The 23,451-nt window shown below is 34.6% G+C and overlaps 3 protein-coding genes across 3 annotated transcripts; 2 read left to right on the top strand and 1 right to left on the bottom strand.

Annotated features, from left to right (window-relative positions):
* Nucleotides 1-99: 99 nt before the first annotated feature.
* RpL19 (ribosomal protein L19) lies at nt 100-2,809 on the bottom strand. Its single transcript, XM_076136593.1, has 5 exons — nt 2,714-2,809; nt 2,413-2,519; nt 1,389-1,552; nt 709-899; nt 100-283 (listed from the first exon to the last, which is right to left on the bottom strand). The coding sequence occupies exons 1-5, from the start codon at nt 2,716-2,718 to the stop codon at nt 148-150; spliced, it is 603 nt and encodes a 200-aa protein (XP_075992708.1). The 5' UTR covers nt 2,719-2,809; the 3' UTR covers nt 100-147.
* Nucleotides 2,810-3,000: 191 nt separating this feature from the next.
* Nucleotides 3,001-4,460, top strand: LOC142987176 (14 kDa phosphohistidine phosphatase-like). The gene is made up of 3 exons (XM_076135797.1): nt 3,001-3,157; nt 3,411-3,601; nt 4,174-4,460. The coding sequence occupies exons 2-3, from the start codon at nt 3,440-3,442 to the stop codon at nt 4,366-4,368; spliced, it is 357 nt and encodes a 118-aa protein (XP_075991912.1). The 5' UTR covers nt 3,001-3,157; nt 3,411-3,439; the 3' UTR covers nt 4,369-4,460.
* Nucleotides 4,461-5,353: 893 nt separating this feature from the next.
* LOC142987662 (acyl-coenzyme A oxidase 1-like) lies at nt 5,354-22,342 on the top strand. Its single transcript, XM_076136580.1, has 13 exons — nt 5,354-5,668; nt 9,196-9,355; nt 9,929-10,097; nt 11,711-11,834; nt 17,051-17,295; nt 17,879-18,039; nt 18,538-18,700; nt 19,030-19,220; nt 19,686-19,838; nt 20,101-20,206; nt 20,624-20,776; nt 21,343-21,459; nt 21,735-22,342. Exons 1-13 carry the CDS (start codon nt 5,542-5,544, stop codon nt 21,876-21,878), a joined length of 2,013 nt encoding a protein of 670 aa, XP_075992695.1. The 5' UTR covers nt 5,354-5,541; the 3' UTR covers nt 21,879-22,342.
* Nucleotides 22,343-23,451: the final 1,109 nt, after the last annotated feature.

Below are 23,451 nucleotides of genomic sequence, written 5' to 3'. Positions count from 1 at the left end.
CATATCAGTTACGCGTATACAGGAACGCTACTCTGTTCATAGACTAAACAACATCTAACAGAGGACACAAAGGGTTTAGATTAAAAATAAACACACAAATTCGACCCAGTAATTTATTGGATCATTTTTACATTAATTACAAAGTAATCACTTCTTAGCGGTGACGGCGGCCTCATCCTCCCGCGCGAAGGTCTGCAGGAGCTCCTCCTTCTTGGCGGCGATGCGCTCTTCGCGGCGTTTGCGCGCCTCCTTCACTTTGTTACGGCGGGCCTCAGCCTGGTCACTGCACACGAGAAAATGAACAATTTAAAAATGCATATTGATAAAATCAATAAACTAAACGTAAAACAACATTTTATAGATCCAAATGTACAAAAAAATTATAAATGCAGTAGATAATCTCCATTATTTTGTGATGCAAATCAGACAACAAAAAAGTTTGTGAAGTATTTGATTGGTGAGGTATTACACTAAAAGAAACTGGTACCCTAATGATCTCGTAATTGTTATCAGCAAATTAAAATGCCTAGTGACATCATAGATAGACGAAGGTCATGCTAGACTAGTCACTACCTCACCATGAGACTACTAGCGACAAAGATATGCACAAAACAACATTTGTCTTGGTCAAAAGCTACTTAATAGTTGTGCAAATCTCACTCATAGGGTAGAGTCATCAAGCTGTTTCAGATATATAATAAAACATACCTAAGCATCTTAGTCCTAGCCTTCTCAGCCTTCTTCCTGTGGATGTACTCCATAAGCACACGCTTGTTCTTGAACACATTACCCTTTGCCTTCATGTACAGGGCATGGTATAGATGCCTGTCAATCTTCTTTGCTGTTCTGTATTTGAGGAGCAGCTTACGGAGAACCCTTTGTCTTTGGACCCAGAGTTCCTGGTAGACAAAATAGTCAAGTTATGTGTGGAGCAATTTTTTTTCTACATTTATAGAAAACGAAAAACTTTTCCTTGCACTGTCATATGACTTATATCATAATTTTGTAGCACATCTTCAAATTGATCAATAGGGGAAATCTTTTAAAACATGTTGGTCCTTGAATAAAGTTAAGCTAATTATTTAGCATCATTCATGAAGAGCTAAAAATCAAATAAACAGTGATCATGAATATTTGGCAAGAGTTTTAAACAATTGAGGTTAGTGCACCCATTTAGACACCTAAAAATATAACTATTCTACAGATCCCGTTTCTTTATTGACACATAGATCTGTTGTCATGTTACAATCACTGAAACACTTGACTTCTTGTGTACAACTAATTTTGGTACCAAATAAAATTTTTGTTTATTTGATTTTATCACTGGGCCATAGTATTCAAAAAGGTAATTAGAAACAAAGCAATCATGATGAGTAAGAGCAACTTACTTTCTGTGGCATACGGGCATTAGCCGTACCCCTTCTTTTACCAAAGCCGCAGTGACGTCCCTTTCTTCTAGCCTCTGTGTTCTTGCGGACACGGGCGCGGGAATGTACAGCTACAGGCTTCTTGATGACGAGACCATCCTTGATCATCTTACGGATGTTCTGTCCTGAAATAATTCACAATTCTATGATAACTATGATTCAGTTAAGTAATTTTATACCTAAAGCCATTGCTAAAATCAAATTATCTTTTCTTTAGTAGACTTCTGACAAGTACTTAAAATTCTGAAGTTTTTTTTAATGTACCTCCATTTAGAAAAATCTGGTTGCTTGTTATAAGAAAAGGCTAGAAGCTCACAGCAAATTCTATCCAACAAGTAGAACTGTTGCATGCCATGGTGCAATATAAACATACAAAAGATAAATCAATATCAAAACAATTTACACTAAGAGTACTTGAAAGATGTCATGGAAGTTTGAAAGATCAAAAGTATAAAGATAATTTAGACTACTGTTTCAAATTAACTTCTATTTGGTGGACATCAGATGGAGCACCTGTCTTCTCTTTTACTACTCAGTTATCCAGCCTACTATGTTGAAGTTGAATAGAATAGCAAGTAAGGTAAATAATTGTCTGGTGAGTCTTTAGACAATGAAATGGAACAAGGCTTAGATCAAAGATTAGGGTCTAAGGGATCTAGGAGAAATTAAACTAGAATATATCTAGGTAAGTATAAAAACTAGATTTCACATGTGTGGGAAAAAATACATGATATTTACGATAAAACTCAATGTTGTAGAGTATGTTATGTACTTAACCTAAGTCAGTCAACAAACGGACAAAAATCCCAATTCAAATAAAAATATTTCTGATCAAAATAAAATCTAATTATCATCTTAATATCTGAAATCCTCACTTTCACATTATAATCAGAACAATATTGGGAGGATATCATTGTTTACTGTTGTCATAAGTACATGTGTGGGTAAGTCATGCCGCGCCGCAAAGTTGTATGTCGGTACTTACTGGAGTTGGTGTTTGCGATTTCATTGATCTCATTGGGATCAAGCCACACCTTCTTTTTACCGCATCGCATAACAGAGGCTGCAAGCCTCTTCTGCAGCTTGAGGGAACTGAAAATCCACAAAATACCAAGTATGACCACATGGCTTCCAAGCAACACGGTAACATGTTGTGCGAGTCCGCGGTAAACGTATATTTTCGGGCAAAATTTATATTCTGCATAATGTCTACACACTTTTTAACTTAAATATGCATTTATACGAATATAAACTAAACAAAATCGTAATTATTTATCAAAACTAACCTCATCTTGACTAGAAGAGCTCCAACGCACACAAGAAAGAAATATGGCCGCCTTCTTCAGTGATGTATAAGCTGAATGTTACTAAAGATTTTGAAATCGACTAATATTGTTAAATAATAATAAATTACATATTTATGTTAGTAATAAAGTTATATAAACTGGTTTTTTAATTACTGTTGTGAAATATTATTCTTTGTCATTTATTAATCGCAAAAAATTATAATATTATTTACTTATTTCAAATGTTAAAAAATCTTTATGGTAACATGACATATTGACAACACTGGTCGAAATCAGCTGGAGTGAAAAAAACACAGAAAGCCGGAATTTGTCTGATAACAGTGAATGTCACACGAAATAAATAAAATACAAAAATAATCTTCCTACAAAATTTTATTAAACAAATTGGCTACTAGACACCGCTACCGCAGGATAATAATTTAGGTAATCAAAAATATAACTAAAGATACATTTTTACTTTTAAAACTACTTTTTTTTCTTTGGACATCATCCTTGTAAGAGCAACAAAAATACGACAGCATGCTTTTATGTATTTGCAGTTCTGATAATCTACCTCTAAAATGTGGTCTGTTTTGTTACAACAGAGCATAAAATCTATTACAAGAGGCAAGTTTATCCGATTGCATGTTTATGTAACCTCATTTCAATTGTGACTTCATTGATGAATATTTTTCAGCTCCTAATTTTATCGTGCTTGCTCAAAGAATGTCGGCGACACTCGACGGTGTACCCAAGGTGGAAATTGAGCCGACTGGCGTATTCAAATATGTTATGATAAAGGTCCATGACACTAAACACCCAAATGTCGAACCAGTCACCATAATTCGAGGCATTCAGCTCTCATACCATTCTGATATTTATGATGTGGTAAGTTACTATGATACCTGGATTTTAATATCTATACTAATATTATAAAGCTGAAGAGTTTGTTTGTTTGTTTGTTTGAACGCGCTAATCTCAGGAACTACTAGTCCGATTTGAAAAATTATTTCCGTGTTAGATAGCCCATTTATCGAGGACGGCTATAGGCTATATATCATCACGCTACGACCAATAGGAGCAGAGTAGCAATAAAAAATGTTACAAAAACGGGGAAAATTTTGACCAATACTATCTTATGTGACGCAAGCGAAGTTGCGCGGGTCAGCTAGTATAAGCATATAATATAGCAGCAGCATAAACTTGTGAAACAAACCTATTTGATTATTATTACAAGATTGTAGTTGTTGCAGACCTAAGAAATATTGGGTAAAAAATATGCACATAAAGTACTACCAGTTATTCCAATGTTAAATAAAGTAACCTAAAGGAAACATAAATATTTTTTTAGGCTTCAAATAAATTGCTGTGAATAACATGACATTAAACTTTGTAGAAAGTAGTGCCTATATTACAAAGTAAATAAAAACTAAAATTTATTTGTTTTTTGTTTCCTTCAGGTCCAAGAGAAGTTACAACCCTTAGATTGTGAGCCGATTGGTGGAGGAAGAATATCCCATGACCCTGAAAATAAGAAAATCTTTATTTATGGTTATTCTCAAAGTTACGGCAGAGCTGATCATGAACTTACAGCCAAGTTAATTAAGAAAGCTTACCCAGACTATTCAATTAGTATCACTGATGATGAATATTGAGAAAGGTGTTACTGTCTCAGTTTGTCCATAACTTATTTAAATTTTTATACATGTATACATAAGTAATAAATTTGTTTGTGCAAAATCTACAATTTGTGTTTCATTAATTCCCATGAATGATTAACAAAGCTGTTTTTTTTTCAAAAATACCTATTACTTTCATCCGGCCAAGTGCGAGTCTGACTCGCGCACGAAGGGTTTCGTACGAAAAAAACACGTTTATTGAATGGGCACCCCCAGAATATTACATGTTTTGTTATAGTGGCAACGGAAACACATCATTTGTGAAAATTTCAGCTACCTAGCCATCAGGGTTTATGAGATAAAACCTGGAGACAAACGGGCTTTGTACGGAACTTTAAAAAGTAGGGTACCGTCTTTGATCACGGCGAACTGTGTTCAAGCCATATTTATTTAGACCTGACCACTAACCCACAATAGTCGACAATTTATTAATTTATGTCGCCGAAACTGAATACTAAAGGTTGCAAACTTGCTATATTGAAAAACTTGTTTGTTGCACCTTGCAATGTCACTGTCAAAAGTCAAAATATGTCAATGTCATTAATATATCAAAATAATGAAAAGTCAACAAAATATATTCTTGATTGTGATTGCTTGGTATTCCGATAAACATTGTTAAAATTGTTATGATTAACCATCAGCTAAACCGAGAATAATCACTAGCCAAGTATCAAGTAATAGTCTAAGTTTAACTTGAGATTTCTATGGAATCAGAATATTATTATGATAATTTTAAGCAATGCAGAGTCCTAAATTGGTACATACATAATCTCACATCACGTTGTAAACAATTCGTAAACAAAGAAGTCATTAGTAGTAATAGTAACATAACAAATCACTTTTATTCAGTTATCATCATTGGCTCTAAGTTCGTTAATAAATTCATAATATGACATGCATACTAGTTTTTCCTTAATTTGGGCTCATTTTTTCCAAAAGGTTTTTTTCGTCTCGCAAAACTGGGCCGGTTCCGATCTTTGCCGCGAGTCCGCGACTGCTCATTATTTACCACTTTTCGTAGCTTCACATTCACTTCGCGCTGCGTAACGTTACGGCTCGACCTACTCGCTACTCGCTGTCGTCAGTTGAGTTACCGCAGTTCTGTAGAGAAGACGCGCGTTTATCTAGTGATTTAATTGCTGACGCAAAATGAGTGATTCTACCAAAGTTAATGTGGATTTACAAAGAGAAAGGGAGAAATGTACTTTCAATACATTGGAACTAACAAATTTGTTAGATGGAGGCCCTCAAATGACTGAAGAAAGGAGAAGACAAGGTAAATAAAGTTATTGTTTATTTCTGACAAGTGTTTAACAAGTACATAGTACAAGTTTTTTCATTGATTCTAAAACTTTTTTGTGGTTAATTATAGAAATCACCTTATGTACTTTGGATCCATGAGTGTGGTATAATTTCAAGCATTTTTTTTATTTTGTTTGGCAATTTGGACAAACTTAGGTTGAATAACTTATGATTAATTGACCCCAATACCTAATAACTTTGCTGTTATTTCTCAATTTTAAGGTGATTATTTGAGAGGCTTTGGCTTAGTGTCTTATAGACTAGTGAATCTCTTTGTTTACTTAAGACTCTTAATTATATTGAGTATTGAATCATTATGTATATCTACACATAATGTTGATTCTAAACCTGACTTTAAGCTTACTCACTAGCATGTAAGTAAATAACTACCAAGTTACATAAAGGATATTTTGTTCCTAATGAGTGTAAATAAAATTATTCTTATTGGAAATTGATTATTAATTTTTATTTCTTAATTATTTCCTGCCATTGAAATTGCAGAGACAATAAATCATTAAAAATTACCTAGTAAAAAATACAGGCTGCAATGAAAACACATTTTAGAACAAATAAATAGAACAGTATGTAGATCATTTAAAACTTAAAAATAACAAAGTTATCGCTCCAAACAGGTTTTATAATGTTTATTTCAAGCAGTTATCTTCTTAAAGAGTCACATTATGCAAGCATTAATACAAGTCAGTGTTATGACATTTATAAAAATTATTTGCTTGAAGGTTTTAAACATTTTACCACAGTAATAACATCTTTGTCTTACAGAAATAATTGCAATCTTGAAGAACTTTTTTACAATAAAATACTCATTGATGTTCTTATGACATTCACAAATTCTGTTAGATGATTTTTTAATATTGTTTTTTTTGGCTCTTGCTGTTAAAGATAGGCACTACAAAGTATTCTGTTGCAAATATTTTGACTTAAATGTTGTAAAGGTTTGTGGACTAAGTAATTAAACCCTAGGTAAATAGAATAGATACAGATACTTTAAGATCTTTGCACTTTGGCCTTAGTAACTATGCAGAACAAGGATAAACTGTTTAACTAATAAATGACTACATGTAACATATAACTTAAACAGCAGAGCTCTAGTTAGACAGAATTTTGTCTTTTTTATTCATATATACAGTTTCAATACTGATTGACAGTCACCAAATACTGTATAACTAATCAGAAAATGTTTATTAGTAATACAGTTATTATATTGGACATGTATTAAACTAACTATGTAACTACTTACATAGGTACTAGTAAGAATAAAGATAAAACTTTATCCAAATTACTCATACAATATCACATTAATTATTTTTTACAAACAGATAAAGTAATCTCATATATGAATTATATTATCATTGACAGTAAATGATTTATTCTGATAATTTCTGAGATAAATTGTTATGTACTTAAATCTAAAACAGAAAAACTGGGTGATTGACATCATAATGGAAAATAAAAATCATATTTTAATAATTATTGTTTGATATTTAGTTATTTGTTTTCAAATTATATTTGAACTATTGTTACCTAGTTAATGAAGGCGTTTTTCTTAACAATGTAAATTTTATTTTCTTGAATAATTGTCTGTCGAGCATATTCATTACGCCATTCGGGGCTGTCAGGGCTAGTCCTAATAAGACTAGCATGATTTCATAATCTTGCATGCCGGTTTTCTAATTTTTATTAGGTACGTACCCCCTCCCCTCATCTCTACCCTCTAGCTATCCTCTTCTCCACAATCAACTTACGCTAACATGTCGAGACCATTAGGTAATTACTTATTTCTAAATATAAACATTCGAGATATAAAATCACCCATTGTAAAAAGTACCCATGCACGCGAAAGAGGTCCAAAATTTTAGTGCTAATGACTTGCTAGCGGTTCGCATGGTCAGTACCCGTCGTGAATGCATTACGGGCCAATGACCTTTAACTAGTTTCAAGGTAAATTTATCGATGTATGTAACATTTCAAAGGTTTTGAATATTCATATGCAGGTATGATTAAAGGAATACTGACCGATACATTCCATGTATTGGATTTGATTTCGTTCAACAACTACGTAACTGAGTCATTTTAAGGTTTAGCTGAATATTATTATAGGTAGATACCTACCTGCCTACTAACTACTAAACTCACTTGCCTATGAAATTCACCATATTTTTTAACTTCAATGGTACTGGAGCATATTTGAAAATTATGTACCTAAAGACATTTATTTGGCCGTAGTCAACATCATAAACTATCCAACACCTCTCGTTAGGGACGTCGAAAAGTCACTTGTAACAAAGAACAAAGCCCAAAAAAGGGTTGATGCTCTCAATAAAATCATACAAAGTCAAAACAATTCATTTGTTTGTTGATAACAGGATACAATGTATTCATAAATATAAGATCTGTATCCGATCGCAGAGCAAAGGTCAAACTCCACTCGGTGTCGGCCTCAAACCCTGTTTATGCAATATGTTATTAAAAACTTGTATTTTACGACTATAATTGTGCGCCTTTTCGGTTGTTTGTCATTAAAATGTTACTCACTGATATTTAATTCAAACTTGTCGTCAGTGGGCACAAATATTAAGGTCCCATGTGTCCTGTTGAGGCTTGAGAAGAACTCTTGAGAATCCGGCTTCTTTACGAACTTTTCTTTAAATATTTGGTCGGTGAAAAGTCTTTTCGCATTATAGTATGTAAACATAGTACTATAATGTGAAAATATTTTTTCCCCGACCTAATATTAAACATGAAAATAGTAATTAACAGTATTAGTACACAATGTTACGTGGGAAAGTGTAAATCCAAATTTACCCTGGAGGCCAAGGTTGCGTCTGGCTAGTAATTCGATGATGATACAGCAAAATATAAATCAATTTATAATTATTTAACAGTGTCATATAAATCTAATTTGCATTTCAATTAATGCCAACATACTTTAATATTTGTAAAATTTCTTCGTAAAGGAGCAGTATTTTGACTCTGTTTTATAAGTTGCTCCCAATAGACCTAAACGAAAATGGGAGAGTAGGATCATTGGTAATGGTTATGCTTCGCATGCTTGATGATGTTGAATATGTATATCGAACATGTATTGCGTTCCCGTAGGTCGTAAAGTGACGTGAGATATCCTAAAACCGTCTAGTATAATAACATATCTTAGCGCGTCCGAAACTAGACTAACTAATACTCATAGAAACTTTTTAACTTTATAGCAAAACTAGCTGACCCGCCCAACTTCGCTTGCGTCACATAAGAGAGAATTTTTCCCGTTTTTGTAACATTTTTCGTTGCTACTCTGCTCCTAATGGCCGTAACGTGAAGTTATATATAGCCTAAAGCCTTCCTCAATAAATGGGCTATCTAACACTGAAAAAATTTTTCAAATTCCGTTCCTGAGATTAGCCTGTTCAAACAAACAAACAAACTCTTCAGCTTTATAATATTAGTATAGATTTTAAAGCAGCATCTGACAAATTCATTCTTTTTTAGAGGAGACCGTCTTAAAAGAAGGCATTCACATCGAAGAAGTGCCTTCAGAGTACCTGAGTCATAAAGAAAAGTACGAACTGGCTGTGAAGAAAGCATGCTTACTCTTCAAACTTATTCGAAGACTGCAGGAGGAACAGAACACTGGCATGGAAAACTTCAGGTAATAGAGTTGTACATTTTCTTAGTTTTACCCGCGACTTCGTCCGCTTGGAATAGTGACTTATATAAGACAGAGTTTCCATACGAACATGTATCCCCTCTTCTAACACTTTCTACCTCTTTTTGCCTGTGTTTTTTTCTTAAGGTCAGATCTATCTCTGTTCCAAACTTCATTAAAATCGATCATTGATCATTGAGTAGTTTAGGCGTGAAAGCGTAATAGATAGACTGAAACACTTTCACATTTATAATATTAGTATGGATAATACAGTTTATTCAGTTTAATCTGACTGTTCTTGAATTTATATTACAAGCTACATTTTAGCTTCGTCACATCGGCTTAATCACAAATACATACTCGTAGTGCGTTCCCGAAGTTCTACAAATAATACAGGTTTAGTAAGTTGTTTGTAGGGAAATATCCCCGAAACTATCGAATAGATTTGACACCATTCTTTTCGTAAACATTCTTGTTGTTATGATCAGTAGTCAGAAAATTTGTTAGTAATTATTCTCTTCGGTAAGAACAATCATAAAGTCTGATAAATGAGTATAAAGTTCTTCGTCTCCACAGGGCGGTACTAGGTGGTTCTCTCGGAGCAGCCATTCTTCAAGACGGCTCTCCCCTCACTCTTCACTATGTGATGTTCATTCCTACGCTCATGGGACAAGCGTCGGTGGAACAGCAAGCCTACTGGATCGGCAGGGCTTTCAATCTTGACATCATTGGTACTTATGCACAGGTTAGTTATGAACTGACTAGCTACTGCTCGCGTGAAAAGATTTCCTGAGGTAAAAAGTCGTGAAAATATTGCAAAGATCCATCCTCACAAACTTTCGCATTTATAATATTTGAAGAATTTTCCACTAATGAAGAGCCTGTTTGGTTTTCAATCTGTCAAATCCAAACTAAATAGGTACCTGCCCTTATTCAAAGATGATGATGCAATGTATTTTTTCTAACTGCGACTCATATAATATATGTCTGTCTACCTATACTGTTATTATCATTTAAATTTTAGGTTTCCGATTCGTATTTACTAGTCCCAGCTTACTAGCACTTGTCCCCTGTGCCCTTTTGCTCTTTTGCTGTAATAGCAAAGTTAATTAGCAGTTTTTTAAATTCATGTTTTTATTATTTATTAAGACACAGTAAGGTCACCCTTGTACTTTATTTTAATACAACGCATAATAAAAAATGAATTGAGAAGTTGCTCATTTACACGATTAATATAACTGTTACACTGAACTTGGGGTGACTTAGAAAGAAATTCTGAAAAGTATACAAAAAATTTAGTCATAAAATTTAATGATGTAAGTTATGAAGTAATTGATTATATATTTCGCATGATTTTTTACAGTATTTGTTAAACAATATGATTGATTGATGACCTATGTATTGACAGCAGGCAATTCTCATGTACACAGTTCTATAAAATACTCATTTATTACAATTATTACGTACTCTTATATGTATAACTCTTAGGTATTTTATAATATCTTGCTCGTTTATTTTTGAATTAATCTATTCTGTACCAACTTAATAAACCAGGAAACCAATAATACAAATTACTTGTACTCATTTACACAATTAAATATGTAAAAAAGCATTAATTTAAATATCCGTAAATAAAAAGTAGACAGTTCACAGTAGTGCGATTCTCTATCACTATGACAACCGAGCTATCGAGAAATGTAGTATGAATTCCTGATCAGCGCTCCTAGCGATTTCCTCAGGAACTATTTTTACAATACATTTTAAATGTCAAACTCTCGATAATATCGACTGCACAGAATCGCGCTACAGGTCTGTGATGTTCTGATGTTTAATGAGCATGCGATTGTACTTTAGCCTGGGAAATCAACTATGAACAGTACATGTGATGCTTAGTCATACCGAAGGCTAGCTATGTTTCTAGATAACGGAAAACCCAGTATACTTATTAGCTAACTATAAATACGTAGTTAAATAGATTTGTAATACTATTATCTCGTTATCCGAAGAGCATTACTGTAAACGATTTAAAGCTATATTTTAATTTCTAAATGACTCGATATCCTAAGTTTTGTCACTCCCGATAAATTTAAAGTAATAAATAGATCAATAGCTTAGCCAAACCCTTATGACATTGTTATTTTTAAGTTCGGAAAGTCTATTAAGCAAAACCTTCTTGCATACAATAAGTATCTATTACAATAATGAATGAGGATTCATTAATTCTATTACTATATATACTCATATAGTACTCGAGATAATCACTCCCATAAATCAAAATTAAAGAAAATGCTATTAACCAACAGCTGACCACAAATAAATTTGTCATAGTCAAAACTAAACCCTGTTTTTTTTTCACAGACTGAGTTGGGCCACGGCACTTTCATCCGTGGTCTGGAGACTACAGCTACCTACGACCCGAAGACCAAAGAGTTTGTACTGCACAGTCCTACACTCACTTCCTACAAATGGTGGCCTGGTGGTTGTAAGTATACCAGTCTTATATACTATCCGTCGATAATAAGTTATACAGTAGATGGCTTCGGCAAAAGGCTGAACAGATTTAGGTAGTTAGCAGACTCATAGATTATGTCCTGCTAAAAGATACAGACTATTTTTATCGGGTATATGCGGATGGTCCCGCGAATAACAGAAGGTTATCATGTCTACTGTCTAGTAAATATATGACCATAGTTTCACCAGTGATGGTGGAACGAAAAGTAAGCCAGAAAAAATGCGATTTACTAAAGTGTTACCTACTCATCTTTATGTTAGTGTTTAATAAAGCATACAGGTAGAATGGCCGTTTTTATAAACATATACTTAAGGCTATGTCTCGTTATATTATATTATGTTGTTACTTCACGATCGTAAAATTCGAAGTGTTATTTTTTACGAACTATTGACAACGTGTGATTTGCGTAAACATGACGTAAACATTGTGTCTCAATTATATCGCCGGAGTTCACGACTTTGCTATTAATAGATATATTTTAACGATTATTCTGAATTAAAAAATAATTTGATTTTGAAATCATGCATAACGAAAGTAAGTTTCTTTATAATTTTTCGTCGGCCAACTGTTTTGGTGCTTCAACGAACGAAAGCGAGATTATTGTACCTATTTTGTTGTATGTTTTTCTTTATAGTTATTTTAATACATATGTGTCATTAATAATTCCGCTTATCAAATGCCAAATGTACTAAGCCCTAAGTATTTTTAGAATCTGACACTATTTCTGTCTATCTTAACTGATATTGTTTGTGTGAAAGTCCGCATAGGTACTATTACGTTGTTATACTTACTTATTCTATTTTGGTTGAAGTTCTTCAATGGAGCGAAAATAACTGAGGTTCACAATTTATACACCAACACCCTTAATTGCTTTTCCCGGGAAATCTACTCTCGTAAGTCGCAGATAGAGACGAACAGAGTTGTTAACGGAAACTAGTTTCACTCGTGCTTTATAAATAGTGATTATTCCGCTCAATTCGCTACCATAGGTCTTAAGCGTGAAATAGATAGCTCCTAGCCCTCAAAATGATCGTTAGTGAGTCATGTATTTTTTTTAATTCTGACCATCTGATCGAGAGTTCAACGCCTTAAACAAAGAAAAAAAATGCGGTTGCAAGCATCAAATCTTTTGCGTTTACAATTTTTTTTTATTGCTTTTTTAATTCGTCTGTAAATACAGTCGTGTGAACAATCACATTGTCATATAAATGAGTTATATTCGTGGTTATATTATTATTATATTATATCAATAGTTCCCCATTATCATGTTTACATTCGATACCCCTTTGTTCGCCGTGCACGGTGACCTAAAACAAAACATTAACGTTATCTATCTAAGCATAACTTATCTCTTTATGTTATCGAAATAAATCCTTTGAAATATTCATCAAATCAGTATTTACCGATTACGTGCGTTATAATCGTTTAATACTCGAACTACATTATTATTCTTTGGTGCTTACTTATCCTGTTAGATAAAACTATGTTTAGAATTAGATGTTAATTAATGATATTGGATGTAATTTTGCAAACATTTCGATGACAACTATGTTATATTATTTGGAATATATAAACATTAAGTAAGTGCCTATCAGCACTTGCTCAGCGTGGTCTATTCAAGGCCTAACCCCTCTCTCGTTCGGAAAGACCTTTTCCTATCAGTAGGACAGTAATGGAAAAAATACCATAAGTACAGTTATTCAATCTGAAAAGGGACTTCTCCGTAGATTTACGGTCAGATTCGTATCTTAAGAATAAGTGTGTAATCTATTTGCTATATTATTGACAGCAAATGTATAAAGATAATTGTCTAAATTCCATCTTATTAGCTGTCTGATACTTATCCAGATGCCATACCACATACCTTCCAGTGAAACCTTGAATGTGGGCCTTACGATTACAGTGACATTAGAAGCCGTTCTTCGACATGGCTTAACGACTATTATCTTAAGTGACAACCGGGACCGACTTTTTACGTGCCCTCAGAAAGTGCGGAGACGCTCAGTTCAAGATCTGTGACAGCCAAGCGTTGCGTCTGTCACAGATCGTTTACCGACCGGTGAGCGCGCAACTGGCTTTGCAATGCAATTAAAGGCCGTATTAGTACTTTTGTCCTACATTATCCTCGAATTACTTATCAATATTTGAAAAATTCTGTTGCCATTTAGATATTTGCGTCGAACCGTCCTTAATTAGCATAGAATAATCTTAAATATTCGTAGCAGTTATTTTAATTTTGGCGGCCTCCGTGGCGCAGTGGTTAAGGTGGTCGTCACGCCACTACCATTGCGTCGGGAGATCGTGGGTTGGATTCCCACACGTAATTTTTTTTTGTGCGATCCACAAATAGGTGTTTCGGGTCTGATTGTGTTGAATGTTTAACCACGTGAAAAACCGGGGGCTAATAGTATCCTGTGTTAATCGTAGTTATAAGCTATCAGTATACCAAATTTCATTCAAATCTGTCCTGTAGTAGTCGCGCAAGAGTAACATACAGAAATCCATGCTTACAAAGTTTCGCATTGGTAAAAATTAGTAGGATGACGACAATTTAATTATTTATTAACTAAATTTAGTAAGTTTAATAAATCTAACGTACCGACGAGAATGTAAATTAATTATTAACGAGTATATAAATAAATCTATTGTTTCAATAGGTGAGCTAGGAAAACAATTATGCGTATATTTCTAGACTAAAGTGTCGTATAAGGGCATAAGTTCAAGATAACATTACATATTTATGCAGATATAGAGCATATTATAGAACTTACAGACGTAATAAATAGGTATTTTATAAAATACGAATGATAATGGTCGTTATTTAGTTCCTATTACTAGCTAAATTTCAATTTGTTCTAAACAAATTAAAATTTAGCTAGTTATAAAACTGGGTTCCCTGAAAATACTAATGCCTAGTCGAGGTCGTTCGTACATCAGTGATCATTTGTCGCCGAGAAGAAAAAAAACATTTAAAATATTAATAGTTATGACAGAAGAGTTTTAAGTCATCCAATTTAATTTAGAGAATTTCCGAGTATCCTTGGGGCTTTTTGTTACAGAATTCAGCACTTTAGTTTATATATTCAAAAATGTTTTTATAGCCCGAAAAGGCTACGCCCCAACTAGCACACAAGCGCTATAACAAGCTGTACAATGGCCGGTTAAAGGATTTTTATAACGCCTTAGGCTCCTTAGTAAGAAGTATAGTGGTTCTATAAGCGGCTACAGATCTCTTGTAGCGTCAAATAGGCCCATACTGTCCAGCTTATAGCTCGACATTGGATCTACAGTGGTCGTAAATAGTAATTATAATAGTACGTAGTATAGTAGTAATACAGGAGCGCTAAAATAAGATGAAGGTGGTATAATCGCGTTACAACAGCTTTTTCGCAGCTTCGTGGCGCTTACCAGCTCTTGTACAGAGGTGGTTAGCGCCACGAGCGTTCGAAAAAGCTCTTGCAGCGCGATTATACCACCTTTACCTTATTTTAGCGCTACTGTGTAACGGTTATAAATGCTAACGCTCTAAATTAGTAATATAGTCGGTTTATTATGGTGTAAACTAAATATATTTTTTTAAAATGAATCATCAGTGACAAATGAGGAGACATTTTATTTTTACGGATTGGATTATTAAAATAACAAGTAGTCTATCGCTTTTATTTCTTTGTGTACGTGATATGAAAGTGCGAGTTCAAGTTTGCTGTCAATATATATGTATATTTGTATATTATCGTCAATATTTTCATGCGCCCTCAAAATATTCAGTTTTAAGTGCAAAAATTATATAGATAATAATATGTGGATTTGGAAATTGTATTTTGAACATAAATAAGACTTTGAGGGTTACAGATAATTTAATTAGGGTTATAGGTAATAAAAAATGATTTTAATTATGTTTACGTTACCAGGCTATAGATTTTTATGATCTTCAAAAGATCGTAATAACCTCAAAAAATATGTTTACCAAATGCTGTAATGGCGTCTCGATCAAGCAGCTCTCAGAGTTGGTTACATCTGCTCTAGCGCCTTAAGCTGTACAAAGGCTCTAGTGTTTGCTGTTGTAGACCTCAAGGTTCTGCAGTTGTGGCATAGGAGTGCTTCAATATAACTGTTTTGGTCGCACACCAGCATTTTACTCGTACTTTTAGGGGTCAGTCGTTGAATATTAAAATAGTTTGAAAATCTTTTTTATTTATTTTATTTTATTTTATTTTATTTTATTTTATTTTATTTTATTTTATTTTATTTTATTTTATTTTATTTTATTTTATTTTATTTTATTTTATTTTATTTTATTTTATTTTATTTTATTTTATTTTATTTTATTTTATTTTATTTTATTTTATTTTATTTTATTTTATTTTATTTTATTTTATTTTATTTTATTTTATTTTATTTTATTTTATTTTATTTTACTTTATTTTTTTTAATTTATTTTATTTTATTTGATTTTATTTTTTCTTTAAAAACAGTTGACAGACTGAACCACCACTGCACCTATGTAAATATATTATGATAATAATTTTAAGCTTTAGTATAAAGGTATATTACTCGGTTATAGCGCTTTAGGTGCTTAACATAATTCTGTAATCCCCATGGCTGTAAAAATGTTTCGAATGATACCTTATACATCTATTTGCCGTACAGAAGCCATATAAATATCTGATATAACGCTCAAGGCGCTATTAAAGACCTACGCAACTCTTTTATAGATGAGTAATACACTAGCCCTAAAAAAATCTGTTATAGAACCTAAGGCATTACAAAAAGCTTATTTACGCTCTTGAGCGCTATAAGCGCAACGCATAACTCCGTTTAAACTCCTTTATCTCCTAAAGTCCCCTTATACAGTTAACGGTGTTATAGAAGATTCCATTAACTCAGTTATACTTCCCTAGGCTGTCTAGCGATGCAATGACATGCTCATATATCACTATAAGTCATTAGTTTCCTACTAAACGGCTACTGTCCCGCCTAGCTGTTAAAGGGTTTTTTAAATAGCTAGTATACAACTTATAGAGAATTGTACAGCATTTGAACGACTCTTATGCAACTATCAGGCTGTATAACGACTGTATAAGCAGCTTGTGTGCTAGTTGGGGCCTAATGGGGTTGTCATAGTTATAAGTACTTAATACATTACAATAATTTAGTAATAATTTATTTGATTTATATATTTACAGTGGCACATACAGCCAATTACTGCATAGTAATGGCCCAACTTTACACCAACGGCCAATGTCATGGGATCCACCCGTTCATCGTCCAGCTAAGAGACGAGGAGACGCACATACCGCTGCCAGGTATCAAAGTGGGGGAGATTGGCGCCAAGCTTGGCATGAATGGCACCAACAATGGGTTTCTCGGCTTCGAACAAGTCAGGATACCGAGGGAACATATGCTCATGAAAAATTGTCAGGTTTTGGAGGTAAGTGTTGGGCTATGTTTAACAACTCGTACTTGGCCAGCGTGTTGGACTTAAGGCGTAACTCCTCACTCGTTCAGGAGGTCCTTGCCCAGCAGTGGGAGAGCCGGGATTCAGAACAGGTTTTTCTTGATTTCTCTATTACTAGCGACGCAAAATCACATGATTGTAAAGTTTAATTATAGTATTCTTTGTAGTGCACGTGCATTAAGATTCAAGTGTTTGTCCATAAAAGCTACTAATATTATGCAAATTTGCATTGAACCACCGCCAAACTCTTCTCGTCTACAAAGACTAGACACATTACTAGAAATAATTAATACTAAAAGTTTGTCTGTCTAGGTACCTCTTCAAAATCCAGATCAAGAACTCATAAAACTTTTCTGCTTTACATTTGGATAAAACAAAACTATCATCTTCCAATTCATACTTTTTTTTTTTTAATCCGTTACTATCCCTCTGGGCCTTTGGGCCAGGATCTCCTGAACGAGGGAGAGGTTAAGTCCACCACGCTTACCAAGTGCAGGTTGGGGACTTTCCAAGCAGTATTTATGTGGGAGACTTTAATTTGTATCTTTGTTGGTAGGACGGTACATACGTAAAGTCTCCTAGCTCGAAGCTGACATACGGTACGATGATGTTCGTCCGCGTGGTGCTCGTCAAGGACATGTGCAACTACATCGCGAAGGCCGTCACCATCGCCACCCGGTACTCCGCCGTGAGGAGGCAGTCGCAGCCTAAACCTAAGTAAGTTGGATACTTTGTATTTTAAAGATAAATTAGTTTGGCCTTGAAGTTTCTAGGTGTTTTTGGAGCTGACAGAATCTACTTGGAAGATGGATATCGCAAGATTTTTTTATACATAACTTCCGCACTAAGTATTGCTCTTGTGTCGCGGGGACTTTTACAAACATACCAACAACAGACACAATCAGACTCGAATTATTTGTGAATCGCACAAATTATTGTTCCGCGTGAGAATCGAATCTACGACCTCCTTACGCAATGGTAGCGGCGTGGCAACCTAAACCACGGCGCTACGGAGGCAGTCAAAGTGTCACTCATTTTATTCCATCATTTTTGGTTATTTAATCCTGGATGCATGAATTAGAGCCTTTAAAATTTCAATGAAATCTGTAAACTGATGATTAAGTCACGATTCAATATAGCAAATATAATAAAGGCTCTATATTTTAAGAACAAGCGAATATAGCATTTCTCACTACTCCAAATCGTTGTTCCCAGTGAGCCGGAGCCCCAGATCCTCGACTACTTAACCCAGCAGCACAAGCTGATGGTTGGCATAGCAACCGCGCACGCGTTCCAGCTGAGCGCTGAGTGGATATGGAACATGTACAACAATGTCACCGCTGAACTCGAAGCGGGAGACTTGGAGAGACTGCCTGAAGTAAGTACTAATTAATACTTATAAAGTTCATACTCTATTTATGCAATTTGCTCGTATCGGAACTCTCGAACGCCGCGCTCCAAACCTTCTGTCCGCGCGAGGTCTTATATCGGTTCTATAGTTATAGCAAGGGTTCTCAACCTTTTCCTAGTCCGGTACCACTTTTATATTATTCTTGTTAACAGGGACCACTATGTAAGTATATTAAAAATAAAGTGTAATATTATCGTCCTGAAATTTTAAAATTTATAATCGTTCGCGGACCATATTTTAACTTCCACGGACCACTGGTTGGGAACCACTGCTTAAAGCGTGTTATTGTGGTGTAGTTGCACGCGCTGTCGTGCTGCCTGAAGGCGGTGACGACGGCGGACGCGGTGGAGGTGGTGGAGCGCTGTCGCCTGGCGTGCGGCGGCCACGGCTACATGCTGGCCTCCAACCTGCCGCTCACGTACGGACACGTCACCGCCGCCTGCACCTACGAGGGCGAGAACACCGTGCTGCTGCTGCAGACTGCCAGGTACTGCCGCTACACTCTCACATATACGACATTATCTGTTTTCTGATGTAGGCTACCACCTAGAATCTCCTATTTAACACAAAAAGCGAGATTTATATACTTTACCTTGACGGTTTTTGGCATTTATAAGCATGTTAACTGTAATCGCTAGTTATCTCTTTGGTTATGTATCAATACAAATTACACGCCGCTTCTATACTTATCAGCTATTCAGTATAAGCTCGCACAAAAATGGGCGCGTAAACTCATTTTCTCCTAACTAAAAAAAACTAGACTATTGAATAACTAGATACGGTTCGAGCTACACATAATATAGATAAGAAGAGTTCTAACGTATGCCTTAATAAAGGAAAGTTCAGATTAGAGCCTTGTTCGAACTAAGCATGTACTCATTACCGTCTAAACATAAGATGGAACACAAAACTTCAGACAAGTAAATGAGTTAATTCAATCAATTCCCCGCAGATACCTAGTGAAGGCGTGGCAGCAGGCGGCGGGCGGCAACTCTCTGCCGCCCACGGTGTCGTACCTGACGCGGGTGAGCGCCACGCGCCGCTCGCCGCCGTGGGACAACAGCGTCGACGGCATCATCAGAGGCTTCGAAATGGTCGCCGCCGGGTCAGTACTCACTAAATACAGTAAACATATTTTGAAGCGTTCAAGGCAGCCAAGGCTGTCTGTAGACGATCACCACTGATCGTTTACAGACCAGTAACTCACGTTAAGCAACCATATCGCGGACATTCCGTAGGTGGGTGGCTACAGAGTGGTATTGGATCTGAACGTCTCTGAGGCTTCTGAGGGCATTCAAAATCCGTCTTGGCTGGCTAAAATTATGATGTTGGAAAAAAATTGTTCAATGTTAGTATATTATTTACAGTAAGATCGGAGTGTGCGTGGCGAACATCGAGAAGCGTCAGAAGAGCGGGATGTCGTACGAAGACGCGTGGAACATGACCTCTGTGCAACTTACACAGGCTTCCGATGTAAGTAAACATTTTACCGATGACCACACACAAAAAAAACTATATCCATAGGTTTAAAAATGTTTTGATTTATACATTTAAAAAAAAACATTTTTTTTTGTGATAATGATGCCCAAATTATTCCTAACGACTTTTTATAATATCTTTTAAAAAGTTATAACAATGACTTCAACCCTTACCAAATTAGTGAAGAATAACTTATACTACTTACTAGGAAAGGCTTCTATTGGCGACCATTTCTTCTCATTTTAGTCACTGCAAATAACTTCTTTGACACGTCTTCTAAAGAAAAATTTGATTGGTCGAAATCGACTTGGCTTTGGCTCTGATATAATATCCTACTAGACGATTTATTAAAGTAAAATAAAATCTCCACTACACTGGATAAATAAAAAGAAAAACTACATCACATTTCAGGCGCATTGTCGTGTATTCGTGCTAACTTCGTACTACGAGGAGACGGACCGTCAGTGCAAGAACGTGTCGCCGCAGTTACGAGAAGTGTTGTTGCAGTTAGTCGACCTGTACGTCATCTACTGGGCTCTTCAGAGGCTTGGAGACTTGCTACGAGTAAGTATTTCTAAATATATTTCACTCAAAGGTGACTGAGCCCCGGTTTCTGAGGTACATTTAGCGGTACTTTATCTATACTAATATTATAAAGCTGAGAGTTTGTTTGTTTGTTTGAACGCGCTTATCTCACGAACTACTTGTCCGATTTGAAAAATTATTTCAGTGTTAGATAGCCCATTTATCGAGGAAGACTACAGGCTATATATCATCACACTACGACCAATAGGAGCAGAGTACCGTTAATTTTTTTGACAAAAACGGGAAAATTTTTTACCCTTTCTCTCTTATGAGACGCGAGCGAAGTTGCGCGAGTTAGCTAGTCTATTCAACTTTAACTTCTTATAAAATGTCAGTTTGAATAGATAAACTACTGTTAAATGTGAAACCGAGTATCAGTCACCTTTGAGTTGTAGTGGATAGTTCAGATGTGTCTGTAGCAAGCCTAACACCATTAACTTTACCATCGTTGGGGGGGGGGCCTATGACCAGCAATGGCACGTCTACAGGTTGATATGATGACGATGATGATTATGATGATGATAAAGCCCTATGTTTATTTCCAGTTCACATCAATATCGGAGCGTGACATAGAGAAGCTACAGAACAGATATGAGGAGTTACTTATAAAGCTGAGACCTAATGCCGTTGGACTCGTCGATTCCTTCGACCTACGTGACGAGGTCAGTACTAAAGACTACTACTATTGCGTTTCCTATTAAATAAGATTGTAAATGGTGAAACATGAGCGTATTACATGGTCCGCTACCTGGATCTTCAGATGTACCAGGCGTGATCTTATAAGTATAAAGAAACTATACTATTAGGCATCCGTCCGGCAATAATATGTAATACACATGTAACTTTGAGAATTTAACATTATGTTGTCTTGCCACTAGGCTTTAATAGTTTAATTTTGTAACAGCATTCTTCAGTCAAAATATGTATGTTATTTTAGATACTTCACTCAGCGCTAGGCGCGTACGACGGTCGCGTGTACGAGCGCCTGATGGCGGAGGCGCTCAAGAGTCCCCTCAACGCGGAGCCTGTCAACCAGAGCTTCCACAAGTATCTTAAACCGTTCATGCAGGGAAAACTGTGATAGCTTAAATATAAGTACCACTTTAAGGGCATATTCCAACTATAAAATCAACATTAATGATAATAATCAATTCTTTTTTATCTACGAGTGATGGAACAAGTTATAATATAGAACAGTTTATAATATATTCAACGTCGTAAGAAGACACCTGCCTTAACATCTCTATGCTCGGTGTATAACTATGAAGAGGAACAATAAAAAAAAGCAGAGTGGACGATTTAAATGCTCGGAAAGATGATTACATGTACATTAGTGTTAATATTAAGAGCAAAATAAATATATAGCTTTTATAAATAATGAAGTCTGGGTGTATGGTTAATAGATATATTTTTATATTGTAAACGTTTACCGTTGGGTGGCGGATGCTAGACATTCCTATTTAATATTGTATGTAGACAGTATTAGTCCCGACTAGAGATTCTGTCATGAGATTTGTGTTGATAATAAAGTTTTTATATATTGTTCTTGTGTATTTTACTTATATCCTGGTACCTGATAATTGTGATAAAATTAATAAATGTTTACAAATCGATTAAATTTTTGCATCGAAATGGAACAATCTAAATTGCATGGTTTATCACAAAATGTACCGCAATAACATACCTACTTACTGCAAAATATATATTATATCAATTGTATTTAATTGTAATTTTTACTTATGAATGTTTTACTAAGTTCAAATATAGTATTCAAATCAAGGCTAATTACCACATTAATCAGGTAAAACTTGCAAAAAAAACTACTAAAATTTTACTTATAGAAATATTTATTTTTAAAAGGCACTTATGTTCGTAGTGAATCAAATAGTACAATCAGTAGAAGAATAAAAAACTCAGGTAATTTCTGACAAAGTAGTAAGTATCAAAACAATCACAACAAATAATTATAAACAATTCTATTTTAAAAGTATGACATGTTTAACTTCCAAAATTATTGTAAACTCAATACAATAGTTTAAATTGCAATTGCGACCAAGTAATTGGCTAACATTTAACATTGTGACCAAATAATTAAAACGTTTTTAACAGAAAGAAACTCTTGAATGGTTAACAATAGTTACAATTTGGTTACTATCAACAACATGATAGAACATTCTCACAAAGTACAATCAATACAACATACAATCAAACATGATACAAAAAAATAGAAATTTTAATACTTTTGAGAATTTTGCTTTAAAGTATCTAACAAATAAATCTATAAATGCAATAAAAAGGATAACATCAAATTATCTTAGACATATTATATTATGTATACAATAGAACAGAGACACTTTTCAATAAAAAACTAAACTAATTGATGCTCTCTTGTTAATATATTACATAGATTCATCTTTGTTTTATGACAGTATCAAAATATTCTTAATTAACAAGATAAAATAAGCAATTGAAATATGTAGCGTTCCAATCTCAAGTTATAATAAAAAAAAATCAACAGATATTCTTATCCATTGTTATACTTAAAATAATTCAGTCTCTTCAATCTTCGAGTTTCATCAATATAGCAATTTTGACATAAATCAGCCAGTGTGTGTGACATGACACATTAGAAAAGTATTTGTAAAGAACTTTAT

The sequence above is a fragment of the Anticarsia gemmatalis genome, chromosome 1, assembly GCF_050436995.1.
Source record: "Anticarsia gemmatalis isolate Benzon Research Colony breed Stoneville strain chromosome 1, ilAntGemm2 primary, whole genome shotgun sequence".
Classification (NCBI taxonomy): domain Eukaryota; kingdom Metazoa; phylum Arthropoda; class Insecta; order Lepidoptera; family Erebidae; genus Anticarsia; species Anticarsia gemmatalis.
Note: the sequence above shows the minus strand (reverse complement) of the source record. Positions and strands in the feature narration are given on the sequence as shown.

What these genes read in the sequence shown, in the direction of transcription:
- LOC142987176 (XM_076135797.1), top strand. Translation starts at nt 3,440, where the DNA reads ATGTCGGCGACACTCGACGGTGTACCCAAGGTGGAAATTGAGCCGACT. An exon ending in ATTCTGATATTTATGATGTG is followed by an intron (nt 3,602 to 4,173) that starts GTAAGTTACTAT and finishes TGTTTCCTTCAG; the next exon opens with GTCCAAGAGAAGTTACAACC.
- LOC142987662 (XM_076136580.1), top strand. Translation starts at nt 5,542, where the DNA reads ATGAGTGATTCTACCAAAGTTAATGTGGATTTACAAAGAGAAAGGGAG. An exon ending in AAAATTGTCAGGTTTTGGAG is followed by an intron (nt 17,296 to 17,878) that starts GTAAGTGTTGGG and finishes CTTTGTTGGTAG; the next exon opens with GACGGTACATACGTAAAGTC. An exon ending in CAGTCGCAGCCTAAACCTAA is followed by an intron (nt 18,040 to 18,537) that starts GTAAGTTGGATA and finishes CGTTGTTCCCAG; the next exon opens with TGAGCCGGAGCCCCAGATCC.
- RpL19 (XM_076136593.1), bottom strand. An exon ending in ATGCCCGTATGCCACAGAAA is followed by an intron (nt 900 to 1,388) that starts GTAAGTTGCTCT and finishes TTTGTCTACCAG; the next exon opens with GAACTCTGGGTCCAAAGACA. An exon ending in GCTAGGACTAAGATGCTTAG is followed by an intron (nt 284 to 708) that starts GTATGTTTTATT and finishes TCTCGTGTGCAG; the next exon opens with TGACCAGGCTGAGGCCCGCC.